Raw genomic sequence first — 22,136 nt, forward strand, 5'->3', positions numbered from 1 at the left:
CCTCCTGGCCTTGGTGGAGATGTACAATGGAGGCGATGGGTGCCCAGCACCAGCACCTGTGGCTATGTGGCTTAACTACGCACATACTGCACACCTCGAGAATAGCCAATCTACAAGCTCACAACACGTCTCTGTTGTGAATAACTGTCGACCCTGTAGAGAGAGAGAGCAGCCTACCATTCCTATAATTTATTTAATAGCATACTTTGTTAGCGCTTGCCATCTGCTTGTATAGCTTGTAGGATACCGTACCCTGGTAAAGCTCGATGGTGAAGCTATACAACGGGTCGCACGTCAAAAATAGCCAATCTACAAGCTCACAATGTGTCGACTCGTGTCCTCGACGTGTTGTGAGCTTGTAGATCTGCTATTTTCAGAGCTATTTCCGCAACCCCTTATAGACAAATAAGTGAATTCCACTTTAGCTGTTTCCTTAATTTTAGACTAGTCAGTACTACCGTCAGTACATCAGCTACATCTGTCTAAATCAGACTCTCTATTCAAGCCATAATACCCGAAAGTGTCCTTTACTGTGATTAAGGGTTTTAAGTCATGGTGCATCAGCGGTATCACAGTATCCATAATCATTAGTTGTAACTTCCCTCTCGGGCATTGGAGTGCAATGGATGAGAAATATACTTCACACCAGATGGCAATTGCCAACCATAACCGATTTGCTCTAGTCTAAGAAATCAGCGAATGGACTAATTACATTTTGGCCCAGAAGCATTAGATTGCAACCATTCATAATTGTATTTATATTATTGTTGTAAAGGGGGCTTTAATGTTTCTGGGCATGTGGCATATTAGGGGAGAAAAATGCGAATCTGTGTCCCAGCGTGCATCTACAGCCTCAACACAGAAAGTACCATTTGCTGCCATGTACAGCATGGCTGATTGTTTGTCACATTTGCTATTTGATATGGATATTGATATTTCACAGATTACCCCATTTTGACCTGAGATCAGATTCTAACAGTTTCTATGTCAGTCGTTCTTCGATTTTTCAAAAGTAGCAGACCTACAAGCTCGTAGCGCGCCACTCGGTGGCGCGCTATGAGCTTGTAGATCTGCTATTTTTCAGCATAACATAACATAATGCTGAAAAATAGCTAATGCTAACACCAAAAGGCTTCCCGCCCAAAATGGGTTAATGGTTTTGCTTCTTACCAATTTGAGAGAGTGAGAAATTAAAAAAAATAATCACCTTGAGCGACACCACTTCCAGAACAGATAGGGGCGACACTCCAGAGAGTCTGCTGAAAACCTGCGTCAACAATAAGACTGCCACTCAAGCTCCTGTTGTCTACCACACTGCCGTAGGACAGGTGCTGGAAAACAAGAAAATGGCATTTCAAAAGTGGCCTCTGCTCAGTACATTACCTGTTGGTTATTGTTGAAGTGTGCCCCTCTGAGGTCCGATATAGAGGCAGAGGAGAAAACTGAAATCAGCTAGAGCAGTGCGGATGGGGGCCAAATTCCCTATGTGTGCTTCCTCAAAATACAACTTTTGCTGCTGACATTTTGTCTCCAACATAAGTAGTTGTCAGCAACTGTTTATTTTGTTTTTCAGTGCACCTGAAAATATTTTCCTGTATTCTTCCCCTGGGTGTTCCACAAACACCGGCTGGATAGTTTTAAAGTTTAAAAGATTGAAACATTTCTAGTCAGTCAGCTATGTTGTTTTGCACTCTGTCTGTGTGTGTGTGCTTGTGTACGTCCGTACAGGCATTTGGCACGGAGTTTGCTAAATCTGACTGATACATTCTGGATCACATGACTCTAGAGATAATATGTACCAAGTTGTGTGAGTTTTGGACAAAGCAAATAGGTGTGTTTTTTTTATTTTTTATGTTGCTTTCGCCTTTATTTTATATATTTTATGGAGGGACAGACAGTAGGCTGACAGGAAAGGGGGAGAGAGATGGGGGGGAGGACATGCAGTAAGGGCCGTCGGGATCGGGAGTCGAACCCGCAGCACACTGCCAGACTGGATTACCAGCCAAGGTGCCTGGACCACTGAGCCATGGCCCAGGCCAGGCCTAGTGTGTTTTGAAGAAAACATTAAAATGGCGGACAACAGGGCTGGACTGGCCATAGGACGTACCGGGCATATTCCTGGTGGGCCGCGACCGTATGGGGCCGCCATGATATTGACCATGACTTTTTTGACAGGCAAGGCAGGCCAATAGGCGGCAGGCCACCAGGAAAGGTCCGGGCATGCTGCCATTCTGCCAGTGCCATCATGATAATTTCACTGTACCTGTATCAGTGAGTGACAAATAAACCCTCTTCTATCTTGAATCATTTTGCCAGCATCATTCTTGTGAGAGCAACAGGGTTGTGTAGTTGTCTGTTGGTTTGTATAATTTATGTTGTTCTGTAAAAGTGGTGGTGTTAGGGCTTGTTTGTTTGTCTGTGCCTCGACGGAGCGGACGGTATACTGTAGTTTCTGCTATCTGCGCGCTGGTTGTGGTGGTCTGGGCCAAATTTGCGCAAAAATGACCGGCCAGAATTTTTGTTCCAGTCCAGCCCTGGCGGACAATCTGGTAAAAGGCCTATTATGTGGAGTTGCATCATGATTGACTTCATGAAGTGGGCTGTTATAGTGCCACCATGAGGTCAATTTGAAAAATGTGAGGATATCTTAGCATACTGTGAGTGGCGTGCACAGTTTCACTCCCATCGGCCCATCGTTGCCTGAAATGAGCTCTTCACAGACGGATAGACAGACAGGCTCACGGAGCAAAAACAAAATCCCTCGCCTCCTCCTGGGCGGGGATAATTCATTTGTTCATTAACTGCAATTCCATTCATCTTGTATAGATGTTCAAATGTCTCTGGGGTCTAGTCTATGTGGGACGAAACGAAACAAGATCATAAAGTTAGAAGAGCGGAACACAAGGCAGCATTAAACAACAACAACATGGATTATGTAATTGCACATCCCTTATGTGAGCACAAATCATGGCTTAGGCTACCTGCCTCGCTTACGTTTTGGGGCGTTGATAAAATGAATACTTCCCCCGAGAGGTGGTGAATTGATTACTATTGAACCGTGTTTTTGGATCATGAACTAAACTCCGTAGAACCTTCTACATAAGTAGAAGTCTAGCCACCTTGACAAGTTCAAGGTGGGCTTTGATTGATTGATTGAAATATTTATTAACAGTTTGCAGAATTACAGTACATTTCAAGCACAAACTCAATACAAAGACTGTTAACTGTGAGTGGACGACCCAATTAAGCATTACACTTGTTTACAAGAGGGTCCACCATGTTCAATTCATCAAAACATTTAGAGACGTACAAATAGACACTTCTATATAGTCAATGAACAGAACAGGAATTCATCATAAAGGAGGTAAAAAGGGAAAAGAAACATATATAGTGAAGGGGAAAGGGGGGGGGGGGGGTGGGGGATTGGCCTGTTGCCAAATTTGCCAATACAGCACAGTGTGGAACAGCTGAAACTAGAAAGGTGCAATTCTGGGAAAATTGCAGAAAAAAGACACAAATTGTGGCACTATGCCTGACTCACCAGATATCTCTCGGAGGACACGCTGACAAGTATAAGGTCGTCTCCAACACGTACCTTCTCACCCTCAGACCTCTGCTTGGATGCTGGGTGGACCGTCCACCAGCATGCCTCACCTGAACCCATATCAAACACACATACAGTACAGTATCTCACATCGTCCAACTGTATGCTTTTCATTGTGGCAGCAAATATATTGTAGGATGAAAAGATTTAAGTATTTCAGTCAGTGATACTGTCACATGACTGGTGGCCTTCTGTTGGCATCGTTTCTTTATTGTCTATGTACTGTGTGATCTGTTTGTTTCCATATGTTTTATGTATATCCTGATGACTGCTGTGCACAAAACACATTTCCGAAAGGACAAATAAAGTATCTATCTATTTATCTATCTATCTATCTATCTATCTATCTATCTTAGGTCAAAGGATTTAGAAACATTTATTGCAGCAAATAGTTGTACAGTTGTATTTAGCATACTGGCTTATTCTGCGTATTGGCATAGGCCTATATGGTATTATTGCACAAACCAAACATAATTCAGAAATAGCCTGTAAACTGTGCACAGAATCTGTGTACAAATATTAACATGTGGACGTTGGATTACTGTAGCGATCTGTGCTAACACAACAGTGACTTAAATGATTAGCAGAGTGTAATAAGCTGTCAGTGTAACAAAGAACATGGCTAAGAGACAAGAAGTTGTAGAAAGATGAGAGAATCTATGTACAGAGACACTCCATAGAATAGCGCTGAGAGATAATACAGTATATAATTCCCAAAGTGCCTAATACCTGCTTTATTCTCTTGTAGACCAACATCAAATGCTAGCTTATCGGTCGAAGATTCTGAAGTAGACAAGCAGCTGAGATACTTGGGATGAAAAGAGTGGATATTTCAACAAGAGAATGGAAACAGAAGACAGGTTGTTAATTCAACATTTCAACTGCCCCATTGAATTGAATTCTCTTTACATAATAGTGAATTGAAACAAGTGAACAAAAAAAGATTTGCTGTCCAATGTCCATATACCTCTTCTTAGGGCTCCATTTTCGTCACTGCTAAACCCCTTATCCCTAAACTTCTTTGCCTTTTTTTACTATTTTGCAAAACATTATTTAATAGTTAAAATGGCCAGTCTTCAAGCTCACAACGTGTCAATGTAGATTGGCTAGTTGAACTATTCAAAAATGTTTTTCAAAATAGTAAAAAAAAAAGGCAAAGAAGTTTAGGGATAAGGGGTTTAGCGGTGACGAAAATGGAGCCCTTAATAGGGTATAAGGACAGCAAATCTGTTTTCTTAGGGCCTAAGAAGGGGACAAGACAGAACAAAAGATTCTCATCTATTATCCGTGCAGTAATATGAATATGATCCCTCACCATGCCACTGTATGAGTGTTGAAATAACACTGCCTGGCCATACAGGAGGGTGCGATGACCACCTCCTTGTTCTGCCTGTAAAGCACACAGAGTAGAATACAATACCTTAAGATGCAGCATAAAATGTCAATCTTAATATTAAATAATCACCTGTATCAATGTTATGTTTATGTTTATTTATTTGATATGGACATAACAATTACATTGCTCATTGCACAGTTGTACAAATAGTAGATGCATCGTTTACAGTGGGTTAGCACATGTGCTAGTTTTCACCACTTGTCCACAGAAGACTTTTCTAAAAAATACAATGACACTATAGTTTAAAAAAACACCCAGTCAAATACAAAAAAAATATACATTCTAATAATAATTAGATAATTAGCAAAATTACAAAACCCATTACATAATCTCCAATACAAGAGTAAACATAATCACTCTAATAACCAGTCAGAAGCTATACATGTTGTTCCAAAACAGTTCAAAGCCTGGAATTTCATCCTTTTAGGGACCACTTTGGTGCTATCGATTCTTTGAGAGCAGAAAGGCCAAATGCCACGACAAGGCCATCACATCAAATCAAATAAGTCAATGGAAATCATTTCACATGTGATGGATTGATGGATGGATGTACTGTATGGAGGATTTTATTTTTTGGGGGCGCTAGCTATGCACAGCTTTGTGTGTCTGTGTATCTGTAGTATGGAATGTGATGATTTGATTGGCTGAGCACGGAATGTGATGATGTATGATGATGTATGATGATAAGAGCGCCCCTCACTTCACACGAGTGTGATTTGTAAGACATAGTATACCTATCAGTGAAATAACAAAAATCACACCTGTGTGAACTGTGAAGTGAGTGGCGCTCTTATCATCATACATCATAATACTTCATCTCATTCAGTCCAATTAGAATTTGTGTCCTCACCTGTTTAAGCAATGTTTGTGTTTACATAAAAACTCAAAAGCTGGCCATTCGTTGTAAACGGCATTTAATGTTCAATGTCTTGGGAAAATGACGTAAAACTGGCCATTCATTATCAATTAATTAATTAATGTTTGGGTTAGGACAATGTTTGAGTTTACACACACCCTCAAAGCTGGACATAGTTTATTTAACTTAATTATTGGTACAGCATTTGCAAACGAGTCAAAAGTGAATACACACTCAGCCCTGGACTGGTCACAGACTCTGAACTGGTTTGAAGATGTGGATGGTGAGTCAGGGGGGTTATAGTATATTGTTCCTTGGACCACATTGGCCATTTTGTCACTGTTTTTTGTCTTTAATAATCTGCAGGAGCACTGACTGAGGAGGTCATCTTCAATGGTGGATTTCTTCATAACTGAAACTGCCAGGAAGAGACAGGGAACACTAAGATAAGACACTAAGGTGTAACAGCCAGGTTGTGGCACATGCTTCCCTTCTCCAGCAGAAACCTTGATGAATGTGAGGCCCTTTGTAGTGGCACACTGTCAACTTTAACCACTCCCTGCCTATCTCAGCCAGATTGCTGCCATTTTTGGTGAAAAGAGACTCAAAGTGCAAGCAACACTTCTTATATCACTGGTACACATTGAGGCAGAGGAGAAAACTGAAATCAGCTAGAGCAGTGCGGATGGGGGCCAAATTCCCTATGTGTGCTTCCTCAAAATACAACTTTTGCTGCTGACATTTTGTCTCCAACATAAGTAGTTGTCAGCAACTGTTTCTTTTGTTTATCAGTGCACCTGAAAATATTTTCCTGTATTCTTCCCCTGGGTGTTCCACAAACACCGGCTGGATAGTTTTAAAGTTTAAAAGATTGAAACATTTCTAGTCAGTCAGCTACTTATTGTCTCCACCAGACCGAAGGCATGGGGAGAGAGTATGTTTTGCACTCTGTCCGTGTGTGTGTAAAGTAAGTAAAGTAAAGTTCTTTGTTTACCCAGGGTGAATGGACTAAGCTCGAGATGCTTGTTTACAGCCAGACCCTGCTCATAGAACATTTCATGGTAGGGGTTCAATGCCTTGCTCAAGGGCACTTCAGCGGTGGTAATTTTAACGTGCCGGTCCAGGGATTCGAACTGGCGACCTTCCGATAACAAGACCGCTCCGCAAACCGTTCGGCCACCGCTGCCCCGTCTGTGTACAGCTAATCTACAGCACCGTTAACCCGGTAGATGCCAAATTTTTCACACACCCTGGATGCCAACGATGAACCTCTGCCCCACATTTTCCAGAACAGCCTGTTATAGCGCCACCAGGAGGCTGACTTTTGAAAACTCCTCCAGATTCTGTCCAAAAATCCCGCAAATCGTTACACACTATCTCTATAGTCATGTGTTCAAGACGGATCTGTCCGATATTTCAGATTCCATCCTAATTGGCTAACATTGGCTTTCAAAGTTTGCAGGATTGGCCCGTTTTGAACAAAAAGCCTCAAATCATGAACGTGTGCAATATATCCCACCCTTTTCACATTGGCCAGTTATATAGTGCCACCAACAGGTGGATTTTTGCGAAACACATTTTTGGAACAAAATGCCTCAAATCATCCGATTGCCTTTTCATTCCTGGCTTAATGTGAACTGCTTCTCATGCCGATTGCTATTGTGTGTCATGCCAGTCAGTTATCAAATATAACATATTTATAACGTTCACACAAAGACAAGTCTAATTGTTTTGTGCTCATTTCTTTTTTTCTTTTTCTTTCATCCCATGATTTTGTAACCCATTTTTTAATCCTGGGCGCTACACTCCCTCTGCCAACCTAGGGAGAGCAACGAACTGACCCCATACTTCCTTCTATGCATGAGGAGCTTCTTTTCACCTGACATGAGGGAGTTTCCCTGGTAGGACGTGGTATCGTGTGGAAGGAACACGTTATTTCCAACCAGTGCCTTTCCCCTCCACCCGGCTGGCCAGGGGGAGGCAGTTTAGAGACCAGGATTACTGCGTGTTTTTTGTGTGAGAACATGCAAACTCCACACAGAAACTTGTGCTTATTTCTGGTTAACTTTTTTAGTGTCTACTAAAAGAGAACAAGAAACAAAATGGAAGTAATAGAGGTTCTTTGTCTAAGCTGCTCAAAAATCTGCACAATTTGGTTGCACATTTCAATAAATTGACCTATTTTAGTCATTGTGGAGGACCCCTTTACAACCACCACCTCCCAACCTCCTTCCTGGTACCCAGTTGGCCACTATTTCCAGACAGATGGGCATTTGATACTGTAGTCAGTGAAACACCCTGCTGTATTTGTGACACTCAGATGAAAATGCAAGAAACTGGAGCACGTTTTTGCTACATTTTGGAGGCATTGAGACTCATTAGAATAGTCAATTTCAATTACACATTCATGAATGGAACTCTAGATTAAACCCTTGTCAGTGAAGATATGCAACCAAAGACATTGACAGATGTAACCCCTATTAAAATACACAAAAGCACACTCAATTATAATTTAGATCAAAAGCACACTCAATTATAATTTAGATCAAAAGCACACTCAATTATAATTTAGATCAAGAATAAGAGTATGGAACAGAATCTCACTCCTGCAGCCTGGTACTTGGCCAGTGTCTCCTGAAGGGCTCGGACAGAAAGACAGTGGGCCAGGACGAAGGCACACACCGACAGGTCTGGAGGAACATTCTGTAAAATGAAGTGAATAACATATAGCAAAGTCAGAGATTTCCGAGCATTGTGTACATTATTGTCCAATACCGTAGGCCAGGGGTTCTCAACCCGTGGGTCGCGACCCCTCGGGGGGGGGGGGGTCGCCAAATTATTTTGAGGGGTCCCCAAATTATTAAAAAAAGATTATAAATTAAATTAAATAAAAAAATTGCAACTGAATGGCTGGAAAGTAGAAATGAAGAGTTTACATATAGTACACATAGTACATGCATACACCTTCCCTAATGATTATATCTGGTTTCAGTATTTATTTATGGTGTATTGTCTCTATTATTAAGGTTATTGTAGCAGTACATTTATATTGGGGGTCGGGAGGGGGCGAGGCGGGGGTCCCGAGACATTGCCAAAGCATTTCTGGGGGTCCCCGGCCAAAAAGGTTGAGAACCCCTGCCGTAGGCAACCACACAAAATGTATTAAAACCAAATCTTAAGTGTTAAGCAAACCATAACCCATGCCATGCATAATAACGTTTCCATATACAACTAAATTCTTTAAATGTATGTATTTAATGCGCAACTATGCATTCCATAAATGTATGTTGGACAAAATATATAGTAGGAGATTTTCTTCTGTGACTGCACTTCTACTAACAAAAGAGCACTTACAGTAGATGAACAATATATTTCATAAGTAATATGTACTTAGAGATATTAATTAGCTAATTACAATGTGACCCTGGTTGTTGGTGATATCTCAAAAATGATGTCTCGTATGGCTCAATGTATCATACTTAAAATCATTATCTGGCTGGATAGCACTTTCCTGCAAATTGAAATAGGACTGCATTTCACATTCATTTAGTGTTGGTTAAGGAGGATTTGCTTTTGATTTAAGCCTATTTTACCTTGCAATTGGAGGTGGGCTCGAGACAGCAAAGCCTGCAACCAAAGCCCTCCGCGGCAAGACACAGCTTCAGGTGCTCCTGCTGGGAGGTGAAGGTACTCTGCAAAACCACTTCATCCCCCTGACCCAGGAGAAAACACAAAAAACATAGCATTCAAGTTCAACACAAAGTCAAGTTTGGATAAGAGCTGTCTCAACGCCAATTCCTCTGGAAAAAAAGGCCTTTCTGTGTGGAGTTTCCATGTTATCCCCATGTCCCCTAGGGTAGGTACCCTCACAAAAAACATGCAGTAATCCTGGTCTCTATGCTGCTTCCCCCTGGTCAGCCTGATGGAGGGGAAAGGAACTGGAATAACGTGTTCCTTCCACCCGACGCGCTACATCCTACCGGGGAAACTCCAAGATTCAAATACGCAATACTACAGAGACACCCATATCAAACTACTTCAATAATGTTAAAGACGATGCACACAGGCACAACACCAGAGGGATTTCCAATAATCTTGTTCAACCCAGGTTCGGCTCAAACAAGGGGTTAAATTGGTTCTACTGCTATGCCACCAAAGTGTGGAATGCTCTACCAACAGTCCTACAAAAGTGTGACTCCTTAGTCCTTACCCTCCTTCAAAACCGCCCCTACTGTACAGGTACAGTATCTGCAATTTGTAACTGGTCCCTGTAAAATGTCTAAGCTTATCACCAGAAATCACCCCCCCATCCCCCAATTGTTTACAGTACTTTTTTTTTAAATTACTACTAGTATATGATGTTTTGCATATTATTGTATTAGTGTTTGTCTCAATGAATTGAATTACAGGACCACAATGGAAATAAGCCCTTCTTAGGGCTTTCTGTATTATTCTTTTAGACCCTTTTGTATAAATGTGTACCACTGTAGCCTACCTTTTGTGCAAACTGTTGATAGTATTAAAGTATTAAACCAATATTCAATCAAAAAACAGCATCCCTCACTTAATCTCTTATGCATCCAAACAAAAGCTCTATCAAGAACAGACCAAATTAACTATTAATCTCTACCTACCTGAAGGCAGTGTGAAGAGAGAACAGACACATCCATACATATTCATGGTCCAACAAAGATCTAACGCCTCTCAGCATCCGGCTTCTGCATGCTACCACCAAATTGGGGATATATCAATATTGGTGTAGCCTCTGACTCTAGATTCACCTTCCAGTCCACTCTCCATAATCAGAATTACTCTGAGAACTGTCAGTCACACATGAGACAGTGCAGTTTTGAGTATCCAGGCAGGGAGCAGGTTGTCAGGGGCTTTATTTCTAGGTATATTTGGACGGTGAGAGTGCAGTGCACTAGACCAAATCACACATTGGAGAGCTGGGGATGAGAAATACTTGACTGATAATACATGGGTTGTTAAAAGTGTTTGGTTGGATTTTAGACTGACATCCGTGACATCACATTTCACAGTTAGCAAAGCAAAGCAAAGTTCTTTGTTTACCCAGGGTGAATGGACTAAGCTCGAGATGCTTGTTTACAGCCAGACCCTGCTCATAGAACATTTCATGGTAGGGGTTCAATGTCTTGCTCAAGGGCACTTCAGCGGTGGTAATTTTAACGTGCCGGTCCGGGGATTCGAACTGGCGACCTTCCGATAACAAGACCGCTCCGCAAACCGTTCAGCCACCGCTGCCCCATAGTTCAACTAAAGGTGGCCTTACACTAGCCGATTTTTTTCAATCTGAAATCTGATAGCACCACACACTACAGGATAATCGGAGCGGGGCAGAGCAAATATCAAACATTCTTGATGTTGATCGGGCCGATCCCGATCGCGCTTTGAGCGGTCGGGCACTTTAGCTAAAAATAGCAAATCTACAATCTCACAACACCTCGTGCTGCGACATTTTGTGACTTGTGACTTGTGAGCTTGTAGATCGGCTATTTTCGGCAGAGGTTTGGTGTAGAGGGGAAAAAGCGCAGACCAAGAAGAGAGTGAATGGTCAAGTTTACTAAGTATTGACGGTGGTTAAATCATGAAAATACACATCAACATGTATCCAACACAACACTGGTGATAGTGCTATCAAACAAAGTAAATAAAATCTATGACAATTTTCTATCTGAAACACAATACATAATAGTGGGAGTCCATTCCTCTCAGCTCAGGCGTCCTTGGCTTGGGTTGAAAAACGTTGAAGACCCCTGGTCTACGTCTACAACATGGTGGCACTGCGGGGTTAACTGACTTACCCATGGTTATAGGGTTATTATGACAATTAAAACCTGGGCCTACTTGATCATGCAGGGTCCTCATTCCTTACAGCAGTGGTTCCCAAACCTTTTCATGTCAAGGACCCCCAAATTGACACCAATCAGCCCGCGGACCCCCATTTGAAAAGATATGCCAGGGACCCCCATAAGAGAAGATTTTGACGGCTCTAGCAGTGATTCTCAACCAGTTTCATTTCAAGTACCCCCAGTTTTACATGCTTTTAGGCTACGGAACCCCATTTAATGGCATTTCTATCATGAGACCCCAATTTCTATTGTAAAATCAATGTTAATTTAACTCTGAGAGTGTACAGATGGTTCCATATGTACACCGGCACCTCAGAGTTACTTTTTTTTTTCAGAGTACAGACCCATAAGGGTCCATTTGGTTCCAAACTATCATTTAGCTGGGTACCCCCTGGTACTCCCTCAAGTACCCCTGGGGGTCCCGGACCCCACTTTGGGAACCACTGCCTTACAGTACAGTAATGCCAACCTGTGTGTGTGTGTGTGTGTGTGTGTGTGTGTGTGTGTGTGTGTGTGTGTGTGTGTGTGTCCCAGCACCACTTTCCCTGACATGCTCTTATCAGGAGGTCAATGATAGCGAGCTGTGAGTGGAGGGCTCACAACAGTGTCCAGTGATGGGAGCCTCTATATGATCTCGTGCATAGATGATAAGAGCTAAAAATAAAAGCATATTCAAGACAAGAGCTTAAGTACCAGCCTTTAACTGTTAGCTAGCTACTAAACACAAATAATTTCAAGAGAAGGGAAGCCCAAAATAACTATTATTACGCCTATTCATTCATTATTTTACGAAAGCATATATTAGTGAAGATGGTGATGTGTCAGACAGCCAAGTGAAGTGACGACATGCACTTTCTGCTTCTGAGAATTTCTACGACAAATAGACAAGAATTGTATTCAAGTATTCAAAGTCTAATAATTGTAACCCATTTAAATTTAAATTTGTCAACCCACTCACCATGCGTAGAAACTGAATCTCATCCTCCCCATCTCCTCCTGCATCAGTCATTTCAACCAACGAAGTGGAACTTCAAACAAGTGGCCGCGAGGAAGAGAACATGACCACAAGTTAACTGGACTATCAATCATGTGCTGGCGGGCTAGCTCCTAGTGCAGCTGCACGTTGCTGTGGGCGGAGACTAACCATAATCACATGATTAGCAGGTGCATTTATTTAACAGCTAATTAAGACTTTATCTGTGAATACTTGTCTCACCTGTTATTTAACAAAAGTAAGACATTATTCTCTTAGGCCTACTGTGTTCTTTAGATATGAAGTTTGAGCTTTATCTTGGCTTTAACCCCAAATTCCCAATTACCCCATAATATAATTTATTTGGGGCAGCAAACTGATCTTTCCTACCATGAAGTTTCGTGAAATTATGTACAGGCACGTGCATGCACCAGTGTTGCCATGTCTGCTTATTATAAGCGACTTTGGGCTTCCTTTTCTTTAAGGTTGCTTGTATAGGCAAAACAAAAGTATATAGTTGTTTGTTTATTTGGGCTTGTTTCTGAATGTTGTTTAAACCAGTGGTTCTTAAACATTTTCATGTCAAGGACGCCCCAAATATGTAGTAGGCCTAGGCCTATATTTGTCCATGGACCCCCACCTGAAAAATATTTTGTGCCAGCAAGACGCTCTGAAAAATATTTTGTGGAGGGGCCCCAATACCAGATTTATAGCCTGGGAACTTGGGAAGCATTCCTTTTCGGGTTCAAGATCCTGTCGGGAGTGGATGCTATCTTACGTCATGTTAAGTAGTCATGGTTTGTAGTCATGCAGGCCGTAACCCTCAAACCAGTATATGAAATACCCCAAATAATTCCCTGCGATCAAGGGCATCATCATTTTAGAGTCTACCCAATAAAAGCCTTGATGCGGTGTATGAATCTGACACATTTCTTCAAGTACTTCATGGAATATCTTTTTTTGGTATATCCATCTTTTATTCCAACTCGTAGCGATTTGTTTTCCGAAATTACTATCCCTATCTCTAACCCTAACCTAAACATAACCGCAATCACGGGAGCAGTGCATGTTCGCCAACCTTAATGCATGTTCGGACTAACGGGACTTCGGATCTATGGGCTGTTCCCGTCTAAACCACCCCTAGACCCGATCACACAGAGATATAGTAACACAGACCAGGCTTTCCCCTCCGAGGTGGTAAACCTGGTGACACAAGGTTACCAGATTCTAAATTATTTATTAAACATGTGTCACTTTTTTCAAGATTCAATTTCCTTTTTTATTTTTTAAAGGTTGTGCTCATGTGTGATACATGAGTAGAACATTGATGTGTGGCCCGGCATATAGTCACTTGACTCACTTCTTTTGGGCTTGTTTTTCTAAACCGGGTTGCTCCATTCTCTCTCAAAATCAGATAAAAAAGACATTTCAAATACATTTCAACTAATCATGAGTTTATTGGGTGATTTGGTTACCTTCAAGTACAAAGTTTACTGAAATCATCAAGATCAGCAAGTTGTTTCAAACATTTAATTTATGGTAGGATATAAACCTTGATGGTAGGGTGATATTTCTGTCTGATCAATGTGATGTCCACCAAAGCACAACATAACATAGGCCTATTTTTCATCTGTGGCACACTGTGGTATTTAGGGAAAATATTAACAATCTGTATCATCTAAGGCAAATGGTTCATTATAAACAGTTGACTATGCTTTATTTGTTACATTCAAACCATTGACTGTCACCTAACCGTCCTGATTGATTGATTGATTGATTGATTGAAATATTTATTAACAGTTTGCAGAATTACAGTACATTTCAAGCACAACAAGAAACAGTTAAAATTATAGATTTCTTAATGGTTCATAAACTGGCATTGCATGAGAAAACATCTTTGTTACCAATTTGCCTAAATTTGTGAGACATTGGAACGCTTGGAACATTATTTTCAATAATGTTGCATGAGTGTAACATTATACAATATGTAAATGTCTTGGGTGTAATACTGTTCAACTGAATTATCAAACACAGTATCCTAAATATGGACACGTAACGGTCCATTTTCACACTCAAGTTGAACTAACACTGAGGACTTTTCTGTGTAGCCTGACTAGCATTATACTAATCATGGATATATCAATGGATATTTATAATATTGGGTACATGTCATGAAATCTCTCTTGGCTGAACTTTAAAATACTGTATTACCAAACAAAGGCACTGAAAAAAATTATTCAAAGTCTTATTCTTCTGCTGTATGAGGATGTCAAAATTATGTATCGTTTCTTGAAATAGGCGCCTACAGAACGCAATACTGCGCCGCACTAGAAAATATTACATGTAATGTAAAATAATGTTGCACTTCAAATTGTGAACAGTAAAGTATGGCGTACTTCTCATTAATGTTGAGGTGTGTATTTTTGGGACCAGGTCATTCATGGAGAATAGGAGGTGTTGACCAAGACACCACAATGCACATAAGTGCAGATATGTCTCTAGAGAGACAAATGAACAGGAATCTATAATGGATATGGCCAAAAGCATATTTTATGAAACATATATGTGACACTCCCCTCTTCATAAAATGTCTTGATTTAATTTCAAAATAGAGGGACAGGTAGGTTGGAGGGTCAACATGTGAGGCATAGTCTGGAAGTGGGTGTTAGAGGTCGCTTTCTCCATAGAGGGCAGTAGAGAAGGCAGTGTAATCTAGCGCCCCCGGTGGTGCTCCAGCGCAAGGAGGCATCCTCATGATGCAGTACTCAGCCTGGTCTGGGGGAAGCTCTCTCCTCAACTCCTCCACCAGGATGTAGGGCTGTGGTGATAAGGGACATGACAGAAAACATGTTTTGAAAAGATCAGCTTTTCTAGCGGTCAAAATGTAGCACTGTGAGGGCAGTAGTGACAAATCCCAAAATGGAAGTAAACTGCATTGACTGCACTACTATGAACAGGTTTTTAATAAACCATCTCAATACTACAAAGGCTGATCAAAAAGTTATTTTTAAAATTAATTTAATGAATTAAGTACATACAACTTAATTGTTATCTGCTGTCTGATCAAAGTAATCTGCCCTATATGCCTATGTTCCTGCCACTTTCAGAAGCAATGCTGAAAGTGTTTCCAGTCTTTTGAAACATTATCTCAATGTTAAGTTCTGCTGTTAAAGTTTATGGAATAGTGGAATGGCTGCGATCAAATAATTGATCTCATGCAAGTTTCAAGTCAAGTATTCCTTGAAAATCAAACTACTGTAAAGGTGGCCTTACACTAGCCGATTTTTTTCAATCTGAAATCTGATAGCACCACACACTACAGGATAATCGGAGCGGGGCAGAGCAAATATCAAACATTCTTGATGTTGATCGGGCCGATCCCGATCGCGCTTTGAGCGGTCGGGCACCCCCTGAGCGTCAAAAATGCCAGATTATCGGCTAGTGTAAGGCCACCTTTAATGTACATTGTGCTTTAGAAAATGCACACAAAAGTCAGTGGACTAAACATACCCTACAATTGGTATGGTACTTTAAGTCAAATGTCCACAGACAAACTAACACACCTTGTCAGCTGCCAGGATCCTGAAGGATGCCACTACTTGATCTGCGGTGTCTGTTTCAGTCGTCTCTCTGGTCATGAAATCAATGAATGACTGGAAGGAGACCAGGCCAGTGGCACTGGAGTCGACCAGTAGCATTGTACGTGCAAACTCCACCTCTCCCTTAGAAAAATAAAAAAATGTTTTTCAGTGACCAAGTTTGGTCATAAGGATTTGTATATGATCATCAGTCATTACAAATAACACAAAAAGAGAGAAAGGGTAAGAAGAATCAAGTACTCTACCAAGTCATAACCCATGGAGATGAGACAGGCTCTGAAGTCGTCGGTTTCCATTGCACCATTCTTCTTCTATTGTTGGCGGCGTAACACATCACAGAGGCCGAGCCACCATATAGGACATGAGGGAAGAAGAGCAGGAAAGCAGTGCAATCAAAAAACAGGAAAGAGCACCGTTATTACAGACAGACAGACAGACAGACAGACAGACAGACAGACAGACAGACAGACAGACAGACAGACAGACAGACAGACAGACAGACAGACAGACAGACAGACAGACAGACAGACAGACAGCACTTGTATCAATATTATATCCATATCATGATTAGACTGGATATTGTCCTATAAAAAAATCGGATCGGGAAAAATCGGTATCGGCAGATACACAAAATCAAATGATCGGAATCGAAGCGGGAGCAAAATAACGTGATCCGCATCCCTAATAAAAGCTATAGGAAAGTGAGAAGACCAAAGACACTCAAAGTTAAAGCTATAGCATTCCACTGCACAGTACAATAATAACTACTGACATTTTGTTATTATTTTGTCTGTCCCAATCCACAAGGTGTTATTGGCAAGGTACACAGTAGCCTCAGAAGGTCAGACCTTGGGGGACAAACTTGGGACCTTCCATTCTCTAGACCTGTGTTGCTACCCACAAGGCTATAATGCTATTAACCCATTTTGGGCGGGAACCCCTTTTGGTGTTAGCATTATGTTATGCTTTAGCTATTGAAAAATAGCAGATCTACAAGCTCATAGCGCGCCACCGAGTGGCGCGCTACGAGCTTGTAGATCTGCTATTTTAGAAAAATCGAAGAACGACTGACATAGAAACATAGCTTTTTCAGAAAACTGTCTCTCAGGTCAAAATTGGTTAATACAGTGTAGCTGAAAAAGGAGCTCAAGGCAGGGTCAGTCTACTTGAGTGGAGCACTGTTACTGTACCCGGTCAAAGTGGTTGAAGGAAGATCTGAACTCGTTCATCTGCTGCTGGCTGATGCCCTTGGCGTCACGGATCAGGATCTGGGTCTCGATCTCGTTGATGGTGCGGGCGATGGTGGTGAGGAGCAGCTCCCAGCCCACACGAATGTGCTGTTGATGTGGTGACAGGCAGGATAACTCAGAAAAGCATTTATTATTTTAATCCTCTGTCATGTAGTACAACACTGTCCCTGTTGCTGCTAACCAGTCACCAGCAGCTTCTTTTCACCTAACAGTGGTTAGTTTGACTGGGAGAATAACAGAAGCGGACTAAGACCCTGCTGAGCAGCCCCCAACCAACCTGTAGGAGTTGTTAGTGCAGCGACAAAAACACAATCCCCTGCAGACTTCCCAACTGTGAACACACAACACAGCTTATTTAATTGGAGTGCAGGGCCAAGCCGGAGGCACTACATACTGTAGTCTCCACAGTGGTGGGTGTGTGAGGTCGGAATAATGGGTGGATACCCCTGCGGCGATCCCAGACAAGATTACAAACTTGTGTTCAAGTTACGGTATTAATTGTCGATCAAATATGACAACGTTTCAGTCTTCAGGCCACTTAACCAAGATCCACAATGAATCGAAACTTCAGTTCATACATTATGTGATCACACTTCACTGTCTGACACAAAATGAACACTGTCACTGTGTATGGTATTGTACATTCTCCTGATATTATTTTGTGAGAAAAATAATGGCTTTTTGTTTGTCCCTAGTCTAAACACATGTGTCACATGTGATACAGACACAGTTTGTGAATCTGTACAACATGGGTTAAAGTGTGCGTGCGTGCGTGCGTGCGTGCGTGCGTGCGTGCGTGCGTGCGTGCGCGCGTACGTGCATGCGTACGTGCATGCGTGCGTGCGTGCGTGCGTGCGCGAGCGACTGCTTGTGTGAGTGTATAAGCCAGAGGGTCTATCATATCCATCCTCCCATACCTCCATGGTGTAGTTGGTGTGTTTGTTATCAAACACTAGCGACTCCTGGATGAGCTGGTGGTCTCCCTCCAACTTGTCAACGTTGGGCTTATAGGTGACGATGACGTGCTCACACTGCTTCAGCTGTGTCATCTGGTCCTCCAGAGTCCCGCCCAGCTCCAGAGAAAAGCGACCTATCTCCTGTCAGGAGAGCACACATAAAATAGTCATTGTCATGATATATAAAAAACACACAGACGTAAAGGGTGTTCAATAGACCAATTATCTTTTTACAAACATTAGACTGGGCGCACGGGTGACTGTTTCATGTAATCAATTCCGCAACAGTATTGTGCACAGAGAACAGCTGATATACAAGCTCACATCGCATCGTGGATGCGACTGTTGTGAGCTTACAGGTCTGCGTGCGCGACACCATCGCGGGACGAAGCATAAATTATACTTGATGGGTTACAGGTGAGGCTCTGCTGCCGTGATGTGATCATGAGCGCACCTCCCGTTCTTATGACAGCGACAGTGCAGGTGTGGTTTTGAGGTCAACTGATTTGAATTGCTATTATTGTTCAAACACAACAGAAACCAAGGATTATATATTTCAAGGGGCGAGAGATCACAATAAAAATCCTAATCATTCTTCCTCCACACTGGGAGAAAAACAGCATCTGAAAGTTTGATGGTGCATTTTTTTACACGTGAGTGCAGTTAGAACTTTTCCATTGCATCTTATGAGAGGCAGGGTTCTTGTGCTGCCGGTATGCACGCGCATGCTGTTGCTTATAGTGTGACGTCGTCTGTTAAGGCGTCTATAGCATTGATTTATATACATGTTTTTATCAAAAACCTCTATAAGGAGTTAGGTGGTTTCCTCCAGAGAGTCCAGACAGCGATGATATATTGTTTGTATTTGGCATTCTGCATAACTCTGGTAAAAAAAAATATATTTGCTATGCCTGGCTATGTGTATTACAGTTTTTGGAATAAAGGGTGATACATGCACTGATGTCATGTACTGAAAATAGCTGAGCTTGTAGACCTGCTATTTTCAGTGCGCAAGATATAACAACATAACAATTATAAATCAGGCATGAGATGGAGAGAACTCACCTCCATCCTGGTTGTTATCCAGGGTCCCATGAGGTTGGCCTGGGCAGCAAACTGCCGTCTCAGTCTCTCGTGGGAATGCTGACATGCCATCTCTTCCTGGAGAGCACCATCTCTCTGCGGAACCAGCTTCTTCACCTACAAATTGCATAAATACTGTAAATTCTGAGTTGGCCATTTAATATGCTCCAATTGCCATGGCATGCTGAAAGACCAGCCCATAGACCAGGGTTCCCCAATAGGCGGCCCGCGGGCCATTTGAAGCCCGTGGAGAGCCCCCTTGTGGCCCCTGGAAGATGTTTTTTGTTTTGAGAAAAAAAGGTTTTTGTTTTGTTTTGTTTTGGGGGGGTGTCCCAGATATAAATGGCATTAAATGGGGGTCAGTAGCCTATGCATGTCAAACTGGGCACCCCCTCAAGGACCACTGGTGGTCCCCGGACCACTGGTTGAGAACAATTTTTAATTAATTAATGAAAAAATAAAAAACCCAATTTTTCACGCATGCGGACTCGGCCACTTATGGCCCTTGAGGAAAATGAATTGGGGAACCCTGCCATAGACTCATGTATCTACAGTATACTTTCACCAGTAAAGTGGTTCTATTTTAATCATGCACTTCAACGCTTACTGTGCTTACATGGGTGCTTTACTAATCCAAATGAAGTTTTAGAGATGAATATACTAGAACACCACGTTGTTGAAACTTTGAGGCTGCATGGCCAAGAACTGCCAAAATGACCAGTGTGCATGTGAGTTTCAAAACCATTGCTACCTTATCCCACTTGTTGAGGAGATCTTCGGTGGTGAGAGTGCTGTAAGGGTTGGTGATGTTGGCCTTGATGCCGTAGCTCAGAGATATTTTCTGAACCTCACCGTGGATGCCCAATATTGCCTGCCTCTCTCCATCTGCCTGAGGAAGTGTGGCTTTGAACTGCTCATGAGCTGCGATTAAACTCTGGAAGGAACAAAAGAAGTCAAAGGGTAAAACTGGAATGAGGAAAAGCTTCTTTTGAGAGCATTTATAAATTGTTTTACACTCTGGATTTCATATATGATACGCTGTATAATAGTCAATGAGCCTACCTGTACTTCCTCAATGGTGTGCACGATAAACATATCTTGCAGGTCCTCCATGGCTCCCTCCATCCAGTTGTTGAAAGGTGCTGACCTCTTTGCAAATTCTAAGAACAGCTGATCGATGGTCTCCAGTAGCTTCTCTGTCCGCTGCAGGGATCAGAAACAAAACACTAAACCCAGTTCAATGTCATGCTCTACTAGCTCTCTAGCCATGGACCTACAGCACAGAGAAGTCACACAGATGTCCCCAAGACTAACATCCCCTCGTCGTTGAAATCACTAATCTCTTATTGACCACCGAATTGTATAGCCACGGAGGCCCAGGCTATATTAGAGATGCCGTTACACTCAGCGTGGGGTGGTGGGGAGTGGAGACTGAAAGCACACCCCTGTGTCCCTGTCAGTCTGGCTAATCCTAGGCCCTCACGCATTTGCAGGTCCGGAACGACACACACAGATCAGGAGGAGCTCAAGGGAAGTTGCTAGTGGGCTTTTTGCCAAACACAAGCTGGTCAGACTTCTGTAAATCTATGTGCCCTTTATCCCCTCACAACCACCCATTTTACATGCTTATCTGGGTCAGGGCGCTTATTTTTGTTCACAATTTCTTTGCTATCTTATGAGATTTTCCCACATCACTTGAGGCTACTATGGCATTTTACTGCGCTCTTGTGGGGACTTGCTAGAACAACATGGGAACGCCTTAGTTACTGGAAAAGAATATTTCCAGTTAACTTCCCACTGGCTGTAATGATAAAACACTCAAATATCCAGATCATGGTGGAATTTCCCACCTCTGTGTATGTGGAGAAAAAAAAATCAGTTTGTCACTATATGACTACGGTTCATTACCAAGTTCAAGTTATTGTCTCCATCAGGCCAGAGGCAGGGACATATTGTTCCTGTTTTCTGTGTGTCTGGCCCTGTAGACACAATTGACACAAGGCTTTAACGATTAGCAGCCTTTCCCCCGATGTGCATAAATCTACAACATCATCACATGCACGCCAGTGTTGTTTTTGGCAGCACATTTCTATTTTAGTCATAGTCTCTTGAATAGTTTATTTAGTTTGTCACATTTTAGTCACAAAGCAAAGTTAGCAAAGTTCTTTGTTTACCCAGGCAAGTGGACTAAGCTCGAGATGCTTGTTTACAGCCACACCCACACACAATGCCTTGCTCAAGGGCACTTCAGCGGTGGTAATTTTAACGTGCCGGTCCGGGGATTCGAACTGGCGACCTTCCGGTATCAAGACCGCTCCGCAAACCGTTCGGCCACCGCTGCCCTTGGAATCACCTGGAATGCTTTAGTGTTAGTATAGTTTTAGTCGACTAAATATCATAAGATTTTAGTCGACTAAATCTACAGTCATTAGTCGTAATGACTAATGACTGATTTTACACTTGCTGAAAATAGCCGATCTACTAGCTCACAAGTGTGTGAGCTTGTAGATCGGCTATTTTCAGCATGCAACCAAGTGTAAAATGAC

The 22,136-nt window shown here is 42.1% G+C and overlaps 2 protein-coding genes across 3 annotated transcripts in view; both read right to left on the bottom strand.

The window, feature by feature from the left end:
• The window catches only part of LOC306930868 (ryanodine receptor 2-like), a 170,084-nt gene extending 157,326 nt beyond the window's left edge, over positions 1–12,758 (bottom strand). Inside the window, 7 exon segments of the mRNA XM_079511964.1 lie at positions 1,208–1,331; positions 3,542–3,654; positions 4,334–4,412; positions 4,920–4,994; positions 8,461–8,559; positions 9,450–9,569; positions 12,688–12,758. Of these exon segments, the coding sequence (XP_079368090.1) occupies positions 1,208–1,331; positions 3,542–3,654; positions 4,334–4,412; positions 4,920–4,994; positions 8,461–8,559; positions 9,450–9,569; positions 12,688–12,738 (661 nt within the window). The 5' untranslated portion in view covers positions 12,739–12,758.
• Positions 12,759–14,206: 1,448 nt separating this feature from the next.
• Positions 14,207–22,136, bottom strand: part of actn2b (actinin, alpha 2b) — a 46,634-nt gene continuing 38,704 nt past the window's right edge. For both annotated transcript variants that reach the window (XM_079512683.1, XM_079512682.1), the window contains exons 14-21: positions 20,653–20,793; positions 20,342–20,524; positions 19,573–19,707; positions 18,469–18,648; positions 17,492–17,638; positions 16,547–16,612; positions 16,266–16,424; positions 14,207–15,520 (exon numbers count right to left, since the gene is read on the bottom strand). In XM_079512683.1, coding sequence (XP_079368809.1) covers positions 15,368–15,520; positions 16,266–16,424; positions 16,547–16,612; positions 17,492–17,638; positions 18,469–18,648; positions 19,573–19,707; positions 20,342–20,524; positions 20,653–20,793 — 1,164 coding nt within the window. In that variant the 3' untranslated portion in view covers positions 14,207–15,367. The remainder of the gene's footprint in view (positions 15,521–16,265; positions 16,425–16,546; positions 16,613–17,491; positions 17,639–18,468; positions 18,649–19,572; positions 19,708–20,341; positions 20,525–20,652; positions 20,794–22,136) is intronic.

The sequence above is a fragment of the Electrona antarctica genome (genome assembly GCF_951216825.1).
Source record: "Electrona antarctica genome assembly, chromosome: 10".
Taxonomy (NCBI): Eukaryota; Metazoa; Chordata; class Actinopteri; order Myctophiformes; family Myctophidae; genus Electrona; species Electrona antarctica.